We start from the raw sequence: 17,702 nt of genomic DNA, 5'->3' as shown, positions 1-17,702 counted from the left end.
GTTTTTGGAGGAAAACATTCCAGGATTTTCTTAATTTAATAGACTTTAGTGGACCCCAACAGTTTACAGTTTTAATGCAGTTTAAAATTGCAGTTTCAATGCAGCTTCAAAGGGCAAATGATCCCAAACGAGGCAAAAGGGTCCTATATTTAATGAAAAGATTGTCATTTTCGGCAAGAAAAATCACACAGCTAGTGCAAAACAAGAGGTTGTGGTTTAAAAGCAAAAAAATTCTTGCCAAAAATGACTATCACTTAACTAGATAAGACCCTTATGCCATGGTTGGGATTGTTTACAGGCCTTTGAAGTGGCATTGGAACTGAAATTTTAAACTGTATTAAAAATGTAAACTGTTGAGGTCCAATAAAATCTATTAAATTGAGAAAAATCCTGGAATGTTTTTCCAAAAAAAAAAAAATTCTTCTTGACTGAACAAAGACAGACATCAACATTTTGGACGACATGGGGGTGAGTAAATTATCTGGATTTTTTTATGAAAGTGGAGTAATCCTTTAATGAAAATGTTTACCAAAAATAACAGTGTCGTCATAATTAGAGTTTTCCATTTGACCGAGTACAAAATTTCAGAAGATCAAAAGTCAAATGGAAAACCTCATGATGTTTTGTTGCTTTTGATCTTGTCAGCACCTGTCACCATTCATTGTTGTTATGGGTAAAAGCAGCCGGTAATTTTTTTCCTCTTTTTGTTCAATAATAGAATTATTCATGTTTAAAAACAACATGAAGGTTAGTAAGTCACAGAATTAACATTTTTATGTGAACTATTTCTTTATGAAAGATTAATTATATTGATTATTACTAATTTATTTATAACTTATTTTATTGTGATTATAATAATGTGAACAAGCGTAATAACACAGCTAAATTAGCCAGTTAGGATTTATGGTAATATCTATTCTCTGTAGACTAACAAAATGATTTTGAACAAATTGAGCTCTAGTGCTAATATCTGCTTAAGCCATTAGACTCGTGTTTGCGAAAGATGTTTATTTTAGGTATTTTTGTGTCTGAAAGCTAAATGTATAGAGTTAATTATTTCCCTCACTAAGGTTCTATTTGACATTTTTGTCCAAATTGAGTTATTCACTTCTTATTTCTTCTAATGTAACTTATATACATTATGTGATAAGTTTTTTGCATGTTGCGTACATTTTAGGACTTTTTATTTAAAACAAAAAGGTTTGAATGTAGGGCAATAACTTTGACGGTCAATATCTGAAAACCACTAAGAATGCACATGCAAGCTCATGTCAAGTCTGCTGTATATAAGATTTCAATTTATGTTGTTGCAATTTATATTATATTAACATTTGAACAGTTTTAAATGACTAGAATAACATAAGTGCTGAATGATAAGCTACATACTATTATGAATACAGACTATATCAATATTTTCCTGTCTGTCTATGTGTTTGTTCTGGGTACATCATGTATGTGTATTTTGGCTTAGCGGACTTCTGCCACCTTTCTGTTTGTCTGTTTGGACACATTTGCAAATACACAAACAGCTCTGTTGGGTACTTTGAGGTCATTTCAGGTGATTTCAAACTTTATGATGGCAAGGACTCCCAGTGGCCGGTTGCATAAAATTCTAAGACTAGTCTTAAAGGTGACGCTTTTCCTGATCCCAGTTTTCAAACTTCAGTTAGTGTGTAATGTTGCTGTTAGAGCATAAATAATACCTGCAAAATGATAAAGCTCAACGTTCAGTGCCAAGCGATATATTTTCTTTAACAGAATATACTTTTCAAGGACTACAGAGAACGGTCGGTTTGGACTTCAGCCATCTGCTTACCAGGTGTGTGATGACAATATTCTAAATTTTTGAATAACCTATGCATACAGGAATACACCAAAAAGGGCACCACCTTGTTGCGCTTTCACAGAGAAGACGAAGAGTTGTGTTAGTAGAATGTTTTTATCGCCATGCCATCAAGACGCTGTTATTTTCATCTTGGAGTCAAATCTCATTTGTTCGGCCTTTGCTGAGGACAGCTTCCTCAATCTGATGTGACCTTTCCGGACACAATCACAACACTGGACCAGCACAATCAGAACTTATTACGTATTTCTGAAGGAGGGACTTCATAGAACAAGGAAGACATCAGCCTGTTTTTAGGACTGTGAAAACAGCGCTATATAAGTAAATTGTGCAAAAATACTTTTTTTCACACAGGAAGCATGAACACACGTTATATTGCACACCATTAACACAATCAAAGCTTCAAAAATAGAAAAAACGGCACCTTTTAAAGTTTTTTTTCTTCAAGACCATTACTGTTTTATACATAAAATGGTAGATTGGTCTTATTTAAATCCAAATAGTAAGACCGACTAGCCCTAACTAATTGCTAGTTAGTCAGACTCGTTCTTAAAACATTCATGCAAACGACCACTATGATGAACCTTATGTGAGGGACCCACATCTTAAAAATATATAATTAAAGTATTTATATATTTTTTTAATAGTGTAACAATTCAAAGTCGGCAACACCAAAGCTCCAAAACTATCAAAAATATTTATTATTTAAAAAAAATTGATGCCATGCACTAGTTTTTAAATAATATCAAATTTTGGAGCTTTGGTGTTGCCAACTTTGAATTGTTACACTATTAAGCCTTTTATTGTCGAGCACCCAATTTAGACTGCGTGCTTTAGCCTTCTATTTTATATATATATTTTTAATAAAAGCATTTAAACTCTGTTAGATAAATAGTAATTTTGATATAAAGACTTCATATTGTTTCCAAATAAGTTACTATATACAGTAGTAGATTTTTAAAATTTTTGCATTATTCTCTCTGAAATTTTCTGGGGACCCCAGTTTGAAAAAAACCTAGGTCAGTTAACTTATATTCCATTTTCTTAAAAGAAAAATCCAGATAATTTACTCACCACCATGTCATCCAAAATGTTGATGTCTTTCTTTGTTCAGTCGAGAAGAAATTATGTTTTTTGAGGAAAACATTGCAGGATTTTTCTCATTTTAATGGACTTTAATAGAGCCCAACACTTAACACTTAACTCAACACTTAACAGTTTTTTTCAATGGAGTTTCAAAGGACTCTAAACGATCCCAAACGAGGCATAAGGGTCTTATCTAGCAAAACAATTGTCATTTTTGACAAGAAAAATAAAAAATATGTACTTTTAAACCACAACTTTTCGTCTAGGTCCGGTCCAGCGTGACCTAACGTTAATGCGTAGTGACGTAGGGAGGTCACGTGTAACATATATAAAACGCACATTTGCGGACCATTGTAAACAATAAACTGACACAAAGACATTAATTAGTATCAGTTGACATACAACAACGTAGGAACGGTCCTCGTTCTCAACACTTGTAAACACTGGGGCGGAGTTTCGCGTTTGTCCTCTGTGACCTCTTGAAGTCATGACGTATTGCGTGGGGTCACGCTGAAGCATCATGACCGGATCTACGTGACGAGAAGTTGTGGTTTAAAAGGGCATATTTGTTATTTTTATTGTCAAAAATGACAATCGTTTTGCAAGATAACACCCTTATCCCTCGTTTGGGATCATTTAGAGTCCTTTGAAACTCCGTTGAAAAAAAACGTTAAGTGTTGAGTTAAGTTAAATATTGGGCTCTATTAAAGTCCATTCAAATTAGAAAAATCCTGCAATGTTTTCCTCAAAAAACATAATTTCTTCTCGACTGAACAAAGAAAGACATCAACATTTTGGATGACATGGTGGTGAGTAAATTATCTGGATTTTTCTTTAAAAAAAATGGACTAATCCTTTAAGTTAAAAGCTTTAAAACAGGTCTGTGTAAATGCAATCAGTAAGCAGTTCATTAATGTGATGTACAGAAACAGCTAACAAAGACAGACCTTGAATTGATATTTAATTTTTGTTAATTGTAACAAATTGTGGCCACAGATAGGACAAAAATGAAAATTCTGTCAGTTTACTCAGCCTCATGTCATAATCCATTTGATTTTAAAAGAAGTACTGTAAAATGTTCTAGGTGCTTTTATATATATATATATACAGTAGGCTACTGTGCAAAAGTCTTAGGCCATCAATACCAGACTTGTTGTTTTAAAAGTTTTAAAGTTCATCCATATTTATTTTTCAATCTATTTTATTAAGATACAAACAGAAAATACAGGAAATAATAAATAATCAAAAATATTTAATTATTATTATTTTTGTACCTATTATGTACAAAAAATAATAATAATTAAATATTTTTGACACTTAGCACATCTTGAGCATTTATGAGCCGAATGATGTAAAAAGACTAATTTCATTAAAATTAGGATTTAATCTTTTTGATAACACTTTACAATAAGGTTCATTAGTTAACATTAGTTCACACTACATAAATTAACATGCACTAATAATGAACTGCACTTGTGAGGCATTTATTAATCTTTGGTAATGTTAATTTCAACAATTAATACTTTATTAAAATCTTATTAACGTTAGTTAATGCACTGTGAACTAACATGAACAAACAATTAAAAGCTTTATTTCTAATAACAAAAATTAAATAAATGTAATAAAAACAACAAATCTAATTCTGTCATGGTGGTCTAAGACTTTTGCACAGTATTTTATATATACATGAGAATGTCATTGCGTGCCAAGTTGAATTCAGAAGCACATATTAGATTTAAGAGTAAAGCAGAGAGATTTTTAAATGAATAACTATTTTGCCAAAGTTATTGTATGGCTTAAGGAGTCTTGGAATTATTCATTAAGACTGTTTTAATGGTGCTTTGTGTCCTGTTTGAAGTTTCACAGCTGTATTTCCTGTTGTTTAACAAATAAGTGCGTAAAGATTCTTTAATAATTCTCAATTCATCTTCAATAGAAAAAGTAGGGCATGGAGGTAAATGAGACAGAATTTTCATTATTAAGTGGATGTTTTTTCCTTAATAGCTTTCTTTCTGGAGACTAAATTATATAACACTGTATTTTTTGCTTTCTTACATTTTTAAGAGTATGTCATTTTAATTTACAATTTAAAATCTTTAATAGTGATGAGTTGCTGTAACTTTTAAACTTGACCTTGTCATGACTAATTGATCACATACTATTTTACAGTGTACTACACAAATTACATATCAATTATAGTTTAAAGTAGCTCACATACAGTAAGAGATATGTAACACAGATATGCACATAAAATCAAGATGGTGCTGTACTGTATGCCCTTCACTGCTGTGATGTTTCAGGTTTAACAGAGTGAATGAGTCATTCACACCTGAGAGACGGCAATAGATCCCTCAGCCGTGACTCATTCATCTCAACATCTATTTCTAGCCCACCGACTCCCTCCCTGCAGACTTACGGGTGGGAGGGAAACATAAAGATACATAAGTCATCCTCAGATGTATCATACTGTGGGCTGTAATACATAAAAAAATCAGTTGTACTGCAAACTTTCTTTTGTCTTATATCTGTCATGTATTCAAACGAAAAAAATAAAGCAGCATTGGGTTTCTTTTGTCATTGAGTATATTAAAATATAAAAAGAGATGAAAAATCTATTAAAGAGAGAGTTCACTAAATAAAATTACAATTTTGTCATTTACTCACCCTCAAATTGTTCCAAATCTTTTTACATTTCTTTCTTATGCTGACATCTGGGGCACCATTGACTTTCATAGTAGGAATTTTTTTTATTTTTAAACTATCCCTTTAAGAATTCCTTTTATTAGTATGATGTTTATATAATCTATCTCTTTCATGTGTTTTTTTTTTTATTCCTGTTGAACATTATTCTCCTTGTTTCACAGACAAGGCTTATGGGCTTCTCCTAGACTAAAACACATGTTTGAGTCTCAATGGAAAATAACTTGCACTGACTGATCTTAAAATGTGCCAGTGTTATTGATTTGTCTCTGGATACACACCAGTAACATCTTTCTCTTTGCATGTTTACTGTATAAAAGATGCTTAATCTTAATTTAACTAAGGCCTAGTCCTGTCTTTATTTAGTTTAAACTGTTACATATACCCATTAAACTGTGGAAAAAGCTTATAAACAAATTACTCAGAATGCATTAATTGTTTATTTTTTAGTATGTGTGCTATCCAGATCGAACACTTGAGCTTTACATTGTTAACACAATGCCCTACCAGTTGAGCTACATGAATAGTTATTGATATACTGTAATACTTACATTAAATGCTTGCATTAATATAACACAATGCTAATTATATTGCTGAAGATATGTAAAACAAATTATTATTATGTTTTGACTGTGATTTATTCTGATTGAAAGTAACCCGTTTCCAAAATAAACTCTTTTAAAATGCAAGAATTATTTGTTATTGGTAACATTTACAAATTCAAAGCAATGAGCATTAAACACAATAGTCATATGCGGTAACAAACAGTTTATTCTGGTAAAGTAAGAACTGTTCCATAACCTTTTTAATACAGTATCTCTCCTCTCCAACAGTAGACGGCACAAACCAAAACCTTTGATAGTTTGTGAGAATTACCAACACATCTCTGTAAAGTCACAATCAACGCAGTGTCCAATATGTTATTTAAAACACAAAATGACCAAACTCCAGGCTCATGTACTGTAAAACAGATAATTGCTGTATATTTAGATTTTAATAGGGCTTTCGCAGTGATTATATTATTTAATAAGTGGTACTGTGCTCTGTGTGAAAAGTTTATAAAATTAAATTGATAGTTCACCAAAAATGTTTACACCCCCATGTACATTTCCTTGATCTGCTAAACGCAAATTAATTTATTTTATAAAATGTTCGTAACCAAACCGATCTGGGGCACCATTCAATGCCATAGTATTATTTTTTTCTACTATGGAAGTCAATGGTGCTCCAGATCTGCTGTAACCATTTACTTTGTCCCAAACCTGTATAAATGTATATGTTCTGCTGAACACAAATATTTAGAAAAATGTTAATGACCAAACAGATCTGGGGCACCATTCACTGCATTAGTATACATTTTTCCTACTATGGAAGTCAATGGTGCTCCAGATCTGCTGTAACCATTTACTTTGTCCCAAACCTGTATAAATGTATATGTTCTGCTGAACACAAATATTTAGAAAAATGTTAATGACCAAACAGATCTGGGGCACCATTCACTGCATTAGTATACATTTTTCCTACTATGGAAGTCAATGGTGCTCCAGATCTGCTGTAACCATTTACTTTGTCCCAAATCTGTATAAATGTATATATGCTGAACACAAATATTTAGTAAAATGTTAATGACCAAACAGATATGGGGCACCATTCATTGCATTAGTATAAATTTTTCCTACTATGGAACTCAATGGTGCTCCAGATATGCTGTAACCATTTACTTTGTCCCAAATCTGTATAAATGTATTTGTTCTGCTGAACACAAATATTTAGAAAAATGTTAATAACCAAATAGGGCTGTCAAAAGATTAATCGTGATTAATCACATCTAAAATAAAAGTTTGTGTTTACATAACATATGTGTGTGTAATGTGTATAATTATTATGTATATATAAATACACACACATTCATGTGTATATTTAAGAAATATTTGCATTTATATACTGTATAAACATTTATATAATTTATATTATATAGAAATATAAATATTTTATATATAAATATAACCAATTTCTCTTAAATATATACATGACTGTGTGTGTTTTTATATATAAATATTAATTATACACACTACACACACATATGTTATGTAAACACAAACTTTTATTTTAGATGTGATTAATCACGATTAATCTTTTGACAGCCCTATAACCAAACAGATCTGGGGCACCATTCACTGCATAAGTGTATTTTTTTCCTACGATGGAAGTCAAAGAAATGTATACAAGTTTGGAACAACTTGAGGTTGAGTAAACGATGACAGAATTTACATTTTTGAGTGAACTATTCCTTTAACAAGCTTTTACACCCTCAAAAATGTCACCACACTGCTTTTTCCACAATATACCCATCTTAATTCATTCAATGGATATTCAAAATAAACAGCTACATTTCACCAAACTTTCTTGAAAGCGGTTTACTACAATTTCTGAAATGGCTGATCATGCAACTTTCAAAATATGGTAAAACTAAGCAGTAAGACAGCAAATACACGAAATCATTGATGTATTATGCTTTCAATACTAAAAAACAAAACTAAATAGAAAACTGAAACCCACCATATAGAGTGGTAGAAACATAAACAGCAAGAAAGTGGCATTGTCCCAGGCCAGAACATTAGCCCAAGCACACGAAACTCTTAACAGGCTGCGCTCCGATGAGTGTAATTACCAACAGACAGTGACTGGGCCTAATGTCCTCTTGAGAAAATGGAGGCTGCAGCAAGAATTAAGTGCTACACAATGAGAGGATATTACATAATCCCACAGGCATCTCTTGACGTTAATCTATTTTCGCCCTTGACATTGCGAGCGATGATGTATTTGAGCAGAAAGGAGAGATGTTTGTTATCGAGAGCGAGTTTTGGCTTTGGCTGTCTGAAACACATTGCCTTCTGTCAAGTAACTATTGATTGACTGGAGCAATAGACGGTAAAGCATTAAAATACGTGTGCCCTAGGTGACAGTAATGAGCCGATGTGAAGATTTCGAACAAGCAACGAAATATTGTTATCGCTTCTGTTGACAGTGTTTGTAAGGCGGCAATGATGAATTATCCGGTAATAAAGAGGGTCCTGATAGACTTTCATTTTGCTTGTTTATGAGTTTTACCAAATGACTGTGTAATACGACTCCCTCTCATATATCAAGTTGGAAATTGCGAATCTATTTACCGTTACCAATACAGGGAAAGCTTGTGAAAGTGACTGAGATCGTTTTGATTCCTTCAGTTTTTATTTGAGCTTATTCGATAATGCACGTTTTAGTATACGCAGACTAAATATGACTACATGCCTGGAGAATATATCAGAAGTGGCTCTCAAGAACAGCCAACTAATGCTGATCATAGCCGTTTAGTTGCCTAGCAGTTGTTATCTGTAGCATGTAGAGTATGTTTGTGCTGTATATCTTTATTCAGGAGCACCGGTTACCAGTGGCGTGATGATCTACAGGGTACGGTTACATTAATGCCTTATCACCATAAATACTCTTGGTACTCTTGGTCAATATAGACGAATGATACGCATCAGAGAAAGTGCAATATTATCTATCTCTACTGTTCCTGGAACTGTTGTTTGCTTTTGCACGAAACCCGGTTATAGCTATTAACGGGGTCGTTTCGGTTGTAAAGGTGTGGGGGGCGGAGGTCAGGTCTCCGCCCCGGGTTGGACGCTCTGCACCTTAGAGAGAGTGACGGGCACCTTGCCCTCTCCTGGGGTGGGGGCGCGGGTGATCGGTTGAACGGAGGCCTGGATCTCGGCTAGACGATCTTTGAAACGTTGTTGCAGTCGCAGCTCTTCTTTAGAGGTGCCCTGAGAGCAAGCAGCCAACAGCAATCCCACCGCCATACCACTGCCACCGACGCAGAACAGAACGGCTCCGGCCAGCTTACAGGCGTCCAGCGCGCGGTTAAAACGCACGGCACGGCCGTCCACGAAGAGCAGCTCGTCTTCGCCGAACGCTTCGAGCCGAGGGGGAGTGGCATAGCCCACCAGCAGCACTGACAACCCGGCTACCAGAATGAGAGCTCCAAGCGCAAGACAGACCTGAGGGGTAAAGATATACAGAGAGAGAGTACGATAGATAGATAACATTGTGAATCTTATGCAATATTATGTATTTAAATCTCAACCTGAACAAATAGGCAACAAATAGACAAATCACAGACCATTTGCATAGGTAGAGTCTTACGTTTTTGCTTGGGGGGAGGGCACCTACCGGCAGACAGGGGAACTGAAATACTTTAACATTAGCGAGGGAGTAAGGTTTCATCATTTTCAAATATGGTTTAATCGAATTAAAAATATTTTAGCCTTAATTTACTCACTCTACTCAGGCTGATAAAATAATAGGATAACACAAATTAAAAAAAAGTAATTATATTATTTTTATTTCATTCTTAGCTCAGACAAAATCATAATTGGTTCTGGTCGTGGGGGGGGGGTAGTTGGGGAGGTGTCCCCCTGCCTGCCCTAAACGCCTCCTATGACTGTCTGATCCATGCTACATACAGCTATTAATACCCTAAAGAAAATATGATCTGAGGCTGGTTTGACACACTGAAATATTTACAAGATACAAGGCTGACCAAATGAACACTTTGGATATACTGTAGGGTTAGTTAAAGTTTAAGGTATGTGGCTACAAAATTTGAAGTTTTGTTACTTGCAACCATGTAAACAAGCTGTTTATGGTATCAGAAGCAGTGCTCAAATTGAGGGGGGGGGGGGGGCTGGGGGGATCCGGGATCCCTCAGAAATTTTTATATTAGTAAAGATAATGCTGACAAACCCGTTAGTAGTACATTTTGTGAATTAATTATTTAACTATTATTATATTTATAATAATTTAACATATATTAATTTATTTAATTTATTTAACTGATGACATCTGCATCTGTGTAGTTCTTTAATAAAAAAAAAACAGTTTACACAATGTGATGTCGGAGCATTATTTTGGCTTGCATTGGAGGCTGAACCACACTAATATTAAAAACCGCCCCAACGTTTTTTTTTATAACTTATTCGTGACAATTACATTGTGACCAAAAACTTTGAAAATAATGATCTCTATGTATGAATTGAAGCCTTAGCATTACCTTAGTAATGCTTTTCTTATCAACTTAAACACTACTTATAGGATTAACCCATTTAGGTCGTATATAGTCAAACTTTATATTTTAAAATGATTAATAAATAAGTATCTAGCCTTTATACAAAATATTTTGGTTTATAAATCAATATTTGATTTGTGTTTAAAGGTTGTAATGTGTTGCCATTTTGGGTTTGCTGCTATGTCATGTTGTATGGTGGGGACCCCCCATAAGACCTGATTCAATTCGAGCACTGATCAGCATGTAATGACACTCTCATTACACACATTTCATTAATTTCAATGATATAGAGTTCGTCCAGCATTACTCACTATTTCATAGCACATCCCTTAACTCTTTGCCCGCCATTGATGAGTTAACTTATTGACGAGTCTTTAGCGAAAACACTTCCCTGCCAATGATGAGTATTTCCGGCAATCCGTAATACTGCTATTATTCCAACTTATAAAACCTGGAAGTATCGCCCTATGGCAAATAGCTCTATGTTCGTGTATGTTTTATGGATTGCTCTGAATCTGATCTCTATCAAAAGTCAACTTTTTGCTCAAAATTAGGTGTTTTTGATGAAACCTACCCATATTTGATAGGTGATAAAAAACTAATGAAGGTAGAATGAAACGTTTGAAAACAGAGGGTTTGTTCTTTCATTTAATATATTGTATGTTTATATATTTAAAGAAGAACATTTTCTGGAAGGCTTTAAACTTTGTAAAAATCATGTAAAATGCTGGCTCTGGCTGGCAACTTAAAAAAAAACGCTGGCGGGGAAAGAGTTAAACAGCACTAGGCAAACTGTGATTGGTTACTGTGCATGTCAATCACACAATATCTTTCTGTCTAACTTCGAGAGTATTGGTCAGAATAACATTCAAAGTGAACACAACTTAAGACTACATTTACATCAAATAAATACTGTTGCCAAAAACCGTATACAGTAAATGTTAAATTTGTATGTGAAAAGTGAGGTGAACGTGAATCACCTTCCAGAGGACAGAGCTCCAGCGATTAGGCGATCTCTGTGTCTGAAAATCTTCATCGCGCTCCCAGATGGAGGCAGTGCACTCTTCATAGAACTGGTGCAGGTAAGAACGCACCCCGTAACCTTGGTAACCGCTGCTGAGTGCACCGTGGCCCTGCTCAGCATAATCCGACCCACAGATTTCTGAGCAAGAAGTCATGCTTCACATCTGCATATACATGTAGACACATAAACAAACATATGCAGTTTTGTTATGTAACACTGAAATATGCTCACATGTGTTTGCAACATATAATAGACGGAATATAAAAATAATCATTCCAGACCAAAATCGGTACATTATTTTAATGTAAAAAATACCCAAATACTCCAAATACTGATGCCATACTCTAGGGCGGTTTACTATACAGGGTTTAGATTAATCCAGGACTAGGCCTTAGTTATTTTATGACATTGAAGTCGTTTTTTAATAAACAAACCTTTGTGCATCTTGAGACAAAACAATGGCACTGATATTTGTTAAAATATAAGGTGTTTTAAAATGAAAGCAGCTCAAACATGTATTTTAGCCTGGGACTAGGATAAAACCTGTCTGGGGAAACCACCCCATAGAGTTCAAGTACACAGAGACAATAAACTTTGTTTAAATCACAATACTGTGATATTTGAGAGTCTAAATCCATGTCAAAAGTAATTTCTGCATTATTAATGTCAACAACAGAAGTGCAAAAATATTGACTGTCCTGGATACTCTAACCATCTGCCATTCTCAGATAAACAAATAGTTTTGCCCTTAAATCACAAGTTAAGCCAATGTTGTTACTGTATGTTAAACCAAACAGAGCAAAGTTGCTGCAGTGTTTGGACCGTTTCCTGTCTGCGGCAGCCAATCTGGTGGGATCTTGGTGCTGTACCTTAGACCTGCTCCTGTGACACATCATACATCAGCAATAAATGATGCCAAAGGGGCTGAAAGCTTAACCTGATTCTTCTTCTCCTATATCTCTCTGCTGCTGTTTTCTCTAATCTTTTATGCTAATTTCGTTGTAAAACTGTTGGATATGTTCAAATGTACGTTAACGCTGTGAGTTATGGATGCTGCCTACGTTCGGATATTAATATTTCTGAAAGAAGGTTTGTATTATGAGAAAGCAGAGCTTAAGCGAGGGGAAATGAGGTTGTTAGTTTCCTGCAGAATGCTGTAATTAAATCTCGGCTCGCTGTGTACCTGCTGAAACTGATTAGGAAATGACTCAGCTTTCACCCAGCAACTCTCTCTCCCATCTCTCTCTCTCTCTCTCCCTCTCTCTCTCACTCTCTCTCTCTCCATTTCTCTCTGATTAATTACTTGTGATTTAAATTTTGATGTTTTGACTCATTTTATAATTTAAAATGAATACAAATGTAAGTCACGCTTTACATACTTATAATTATATTAGCATGAACTAAGATTAATAAATGCTAGTAATAGTTAGTAGTTCATGTTAGCTAATGCATTAGCAAACAAATACAAACTTATTATAAAGTGTTACCCGGATGTATGTATACATCGATATGTATAAAAAAAATGCTAATTTTTGTAATGTTACACAATACTGGGATATCAGATAATGCTGTCAACATAACAATGTGTTTATATTTTTATAGCATTTGTTATGTAAGACACAATTTTTATAATTTCACACAATTAAACTGGCATAGAATATAAAACTTTGATCATTTCCCCCCCCCCCAAAATAATCAAAGGTACATCGGGTATGCTTCAGTAGAAGCAGGAAAACCTTTGGTCTAGAGCAGATAACATGGTCACATTTTGTGCTGATTTAAATGACCAAAAATCCCAAATACTGCGAATATACAATAATAATTGTGGTCTTAAACTTTTTATAAAAATAAAATGTGACCGTAAGGGCTTTGCTGTTATCGGATGCCGCTGTCCTTGGTGCTGAATGCCTCATAGCGTGCAGTGTCACGTCATAAATGACGCCACACTGATCTTCGTGCCATCTGATGTTTTCTGAACATTTGAGACATCATGTTCCCTAAACACCGAGCACGATGTCTCAAGTGCTATTTCATCTCATTATAGATTTATAATTATATAGTTAAAGTCTATGAATAGCTGTTGCCATCTCCTACAAACATTTAAAAATATATTCCGTCGTTTATATTCAACATATCAGCACTGATGTATCTTAACGCGATTTACATTTAGCCTAAGAGTATATTTGCAAAAAGCATGCAGCAGTGACAGTCTATCCATCCACGCTGTGTCCTTCATCACAGATATAACGCAAACATTTCAGAAACGATGCTATCGATATAACAGCTAGCGCGATGACTTTAAACAGCTCGGTTAAATGAATGTTTAAGTATAAATGAATAAATATGAATACCTGTCATAACCAGGCAGACGGGAGAGTGATCGCTGGCTGCAGATCTTCTCTCTGCTCTCATCACTCTGCGCTCTTCAGCCGTCGAGGAGCCTGACTCAGTTCGACGCACTGCGCATGCGCAACATTAAAAAGCGAAGGTCGAGATTCTCTCCTGATAAGAAGAGGAAACGTTTGCCAGCCACCTGGAAAAGTGTGATACGCGCGATGTGTTTGCGTGGTAGATGGCGACCCTAAGATTCATTTAAATGAGGCTTAAATCCATTATGGAATAAAAAATGAAGCTTTGCTCTACCACAGATGTTCATTTAAAAAAAAACACCCAAAAACCGAGAAGGGGTGCTGCTGACTGTTACACTTTTTAAGCCAGTGATTAATACTCAGAAGTAAGTCCAAATTACCATAACCACTAAGATCCTTAACCATTCTGCACATAGCCTGTAAGCATGCATGCACTAGAAATTCATGTCACTAATTAGTGGGTTGGATGGATGGATCTGGTGAGGTCAGATGCAAATAAAGGTGACGGCTAATGCTGACGGTTCTTGGTTACTTATTCAAGAACACTTGAGTAAATTATTTCTCAACTCAACCTGATTTTGCCTAGTTGTAAACACATTGTGTTGACCCAAGAACAACAATTTTGTAAATAAACCCTAAACCCACCCAAAGTCTCAACCCTAAACATAACTGAACCCTAAAATCAGATTGAAATGATCAGTGAAAAACAATGGTCTAAAAGCAGATAATCCTGGTTGTAAGCTTAAACTTAAGACAAACTGTAAACTTATTTCTGAAATCTAATTTCCCAGGGTTAAAATAATGTTGCCCTGAGGTAGTATTGTAGTTATCGAGACCACTCTCGGTCTCAAGACCACTTTTTAAAGGTCTTTGTCTCGTCTTGGAATCGACCGCATTTTTACTCGGTCTCATCTCGGTCTCAGACAAAGAGGACTCGGAATTTAAGACATTAAAAAGTGTTTTAAAAGTTAAAATATTTTATAAATATTTTTGTGTGTTAATTTTACCCAACGTTTAGGTTTGTGCATTATCGGCCCAATACTGGGTTGAAAATAATCCAACATTTTTTTTGTGTGTGTGTAGTGTCATCTTCTCATCAGATTGTAGGCCCTGAGATAAACTAAACGCTTTGTCACTGTTATGTTGTGTTTTTCATGTTCTAGTTTTTATTTCTTATATTTTGAAATTAAGTATTGCCTTCTACAGTAGCTTGTGTCATGATTCTCTTGCTCCCATTGTTAGCATGTCCATGGCCTTTTCTAAATCTGAAGCCTGCAGCCTCCGGAGGTGGCATATGCAGGCTGCATACATCATCAAACCTGGTTTATTTCAGTTAACTGTGCATTACATTCACAAGTCATAAGCATATTACAACAATTAACGATTAACTGAGAATAAAAGTCAACTTTCAAATTGTTACTATTCTGAAATCTCTGAAGTCTTGATGAAGTATGCAGCCTACAAATGAAGCAGTCAAGAGACGCTTCTAAACGAGTCAAAAAGTCAAGACAAGACCCATTGTCAAAATTTCAGTGTCCATCACTGTAGTTCATCCAAAACAAACCAGAAATGAGACTCAAAGTGTTAAATACCGGAATTATCCTTTAATTAACTCATTCACTGCCAGCCTTTTTTAAATTGCCTGCCAGCATTTTTTGTGATTTTCACAAAAGTTTCACAAAATGCCTTTCAGAAAATGTTCTTCTAAAAATGTATGAACATTCAAATATATCAAATGAAAGAACAGAACCTCTGCTTTCAAACAAACAATAAACAAACAAAAAGGGAAAAAACACTTCATCCTATCTATATTTTTTTTGCTTATAAACTCTTAAATATGGGTATTTTTCTTCTGAAACACAATTTTTTAGCAAAAAGCTGAAATAATTGCATTTTTGTGAAGGAATTTTGTTAGCGATCAAATTCAGATCTAGTGGATAATCGCAGTGTTGCAGATTAACATAAAAATTCTTCAGAAACACATTTTTTTTTTATGCAAATGTTTTCTCTTTATTGATAAGATGACTCCTCAATGGCAGGGAAAGAGTTAAGTATAGCATGGAACTACTAATTTTTAGTTGATCCAGGTCTGTGTGCCATAGGGTATGTACTAAAAATATATTTAAATTCATATACTGTATGTATCTTGTAAGCACCAGTGTGGCCATTTAATGTCTTAATTGGTTCTCCAGCACAGCAATAAGATTGACTGGGGAGCAAATGAAGACTTTGGGTGTGTAGTGTAGTGGATCACACTACAGTGTTCATTCCACTTACTTCCATTTATACGCAAGTAAATACGCCAGACTGACGCAAGCATGTGCAAAACATTTTTTACGACCAGTAAAAAAAATGTGGCCTTTCAGGTGGAAGAAACTGTGAAGAAATTGTCTACATACGCAAGTGTTAGAAATTTTGCAGGCTTAAATCTAGTGAGATCAAAGCTTTTTGCTGAAGTAGTCGAGAGAAAGTTATTATGGAAACGAAAGGTTACCGAGGACTTCGAGTAAGGATGGATATGAAAAAGCAACCGCTGTGGATAATCCTCTGATTCATACTGGTTGTGTGACTCATCAGTGTCAACATCTTGTGTCATAACACACAATAATCAACATTCATCAGAACTTCCTGTGAGTGAGGGTTGGAAATAGATATAGGCCTACAGATAAAACAATAAGCCTTGTCCTTTAGTTCAGACGTTTAAGGTCAGACATTGTGCAATTTAAATAATCAATATTCTGTAATTAACAAAGTAAATAGGTTCTGTCCGTCTGATTTGACTTAACAACATCTTTAAACACAATTTTGACCTTATTGTTTCCCTCAGGCTTTTATTTACTCCAATTCCAATACATCTTTACAGGTGTGAATAATTTACATTACGACTGCTCTCCATTTATTGCAAGCTTTAGGCCAAGTGTCACCCACAATGCAATGTTTAAATGACTAATCAATAGGCCTTTTTCAGTCAGATATTTTTACTTGTTGCACAATGCCAAGTTTGACATAGTTCTCACTCTCAGATTGAGCTTAGCTGCCTTCTGTTGCATGGCAGGCAATTAGTCTTTTATTGGCAAACATCTTTCCTAGACAATGTTGTGCATAAAATTGCTGCTTAGCAAGTGCAAATATATTTCATAAAGCTCGAATACTGTTGGATTATCTTAAAAAGCACCTATTTCATTGCTAAAAGGTGCAATGGTTAAAAAAAAACATTATTTTCCACAAACAAGCGGGAAATGTGATGCTCCTTACCACGTTTAAAAGAAACACAATGCAAAACTCTTGGGAATTGCATTCATTTTCTGCATTATTTGTGGAAAATGCAATGAGCAGCTACTGAAAAATGCAAAGCATCTGACTGCTCGGTGAAGCCGAAATACAGCAGGAGGCTGAGTTGTTCATTCTGCCTGAACAACACACATTTCCATATTACTACTTACCGTGCATTTATATATATTTTTCTAGCAGTCACTTTAATCCAGTGCAATTTACAAATACATGCTACGATAAACAACAATTACAGTAACTATTATATTTTCATCCTGTAGCTCAGCAGGTAGAGCA

At 34.8% G+C, this 17,702-nt stretch overlaps 1 protein-coding gene across 1 annotated transcript; it reads right to left on the bottom strand.

The window, feature by feature from the left end:
• Positions 1-6,382: 6,382 nt before the first annotated feature.
• nrsn1 (neurensin 1) lies at positions 6,383-14,249 on the bottom strand. Its single transcript, XM_065246325.2, has 3 exons — positions 14,118-14,249; positions 11,723-11,929; positions 6,383-9,675 (listed from the first exon to the last, which is right to left on the bottom strand). Exons 2-3 carry the CDS (start codon positions 11,918-11,920, stop codon positions 9,277-9,279), a joined length of 597 nt encoding a protein of 198 aa, XP_065102397.1. The 5' UTR covers positions 11,921-11,929; positions 14,118-14,249; the 3' UTR covers positions 6,383-9,276.
• Between the last annotated feature and the right edge of the window lie 3,453 nt (positions 14,250-17,702).

This window comes from Paramisgurnus dabryanus, chromosome 13 (assembly GCF_030506205.2).
Source record: "Paramisgurnus dabryanus chromosome 13, PD_genome_1.1, whole genome shotgun sequence".
Classification (NCBI taxonomy): Eukaryota; Metazoa; Chordata; class Actinopteri; order Cypriniformes; family Cobitidae; genus Paramisgurnus; species Paramisgurnus dabryanus.
Note: the sequence above shows the minus strand (reverse complement) of the source record. Positions and strands in the feature narration are given on the sequence as shown.

Excerpts from the sequence above, each read along its gene's own strand:
- nrsn1 (XM_065246325.2), bottom strand. The coding sequence starts at position 11,920 with ATGACTTCTTGCTCAGAAATCTGTGGGTCGGATTATGCTGAGCAGGGC. Across the intron at positions 9,676-11,722 it reads GGAGCTCTGTCCTCTGGAAG|GTCTGTCTTGCGCTTGGAGC; the intron begins GTGATTCACGTT and ends TTTACCCCTCAG.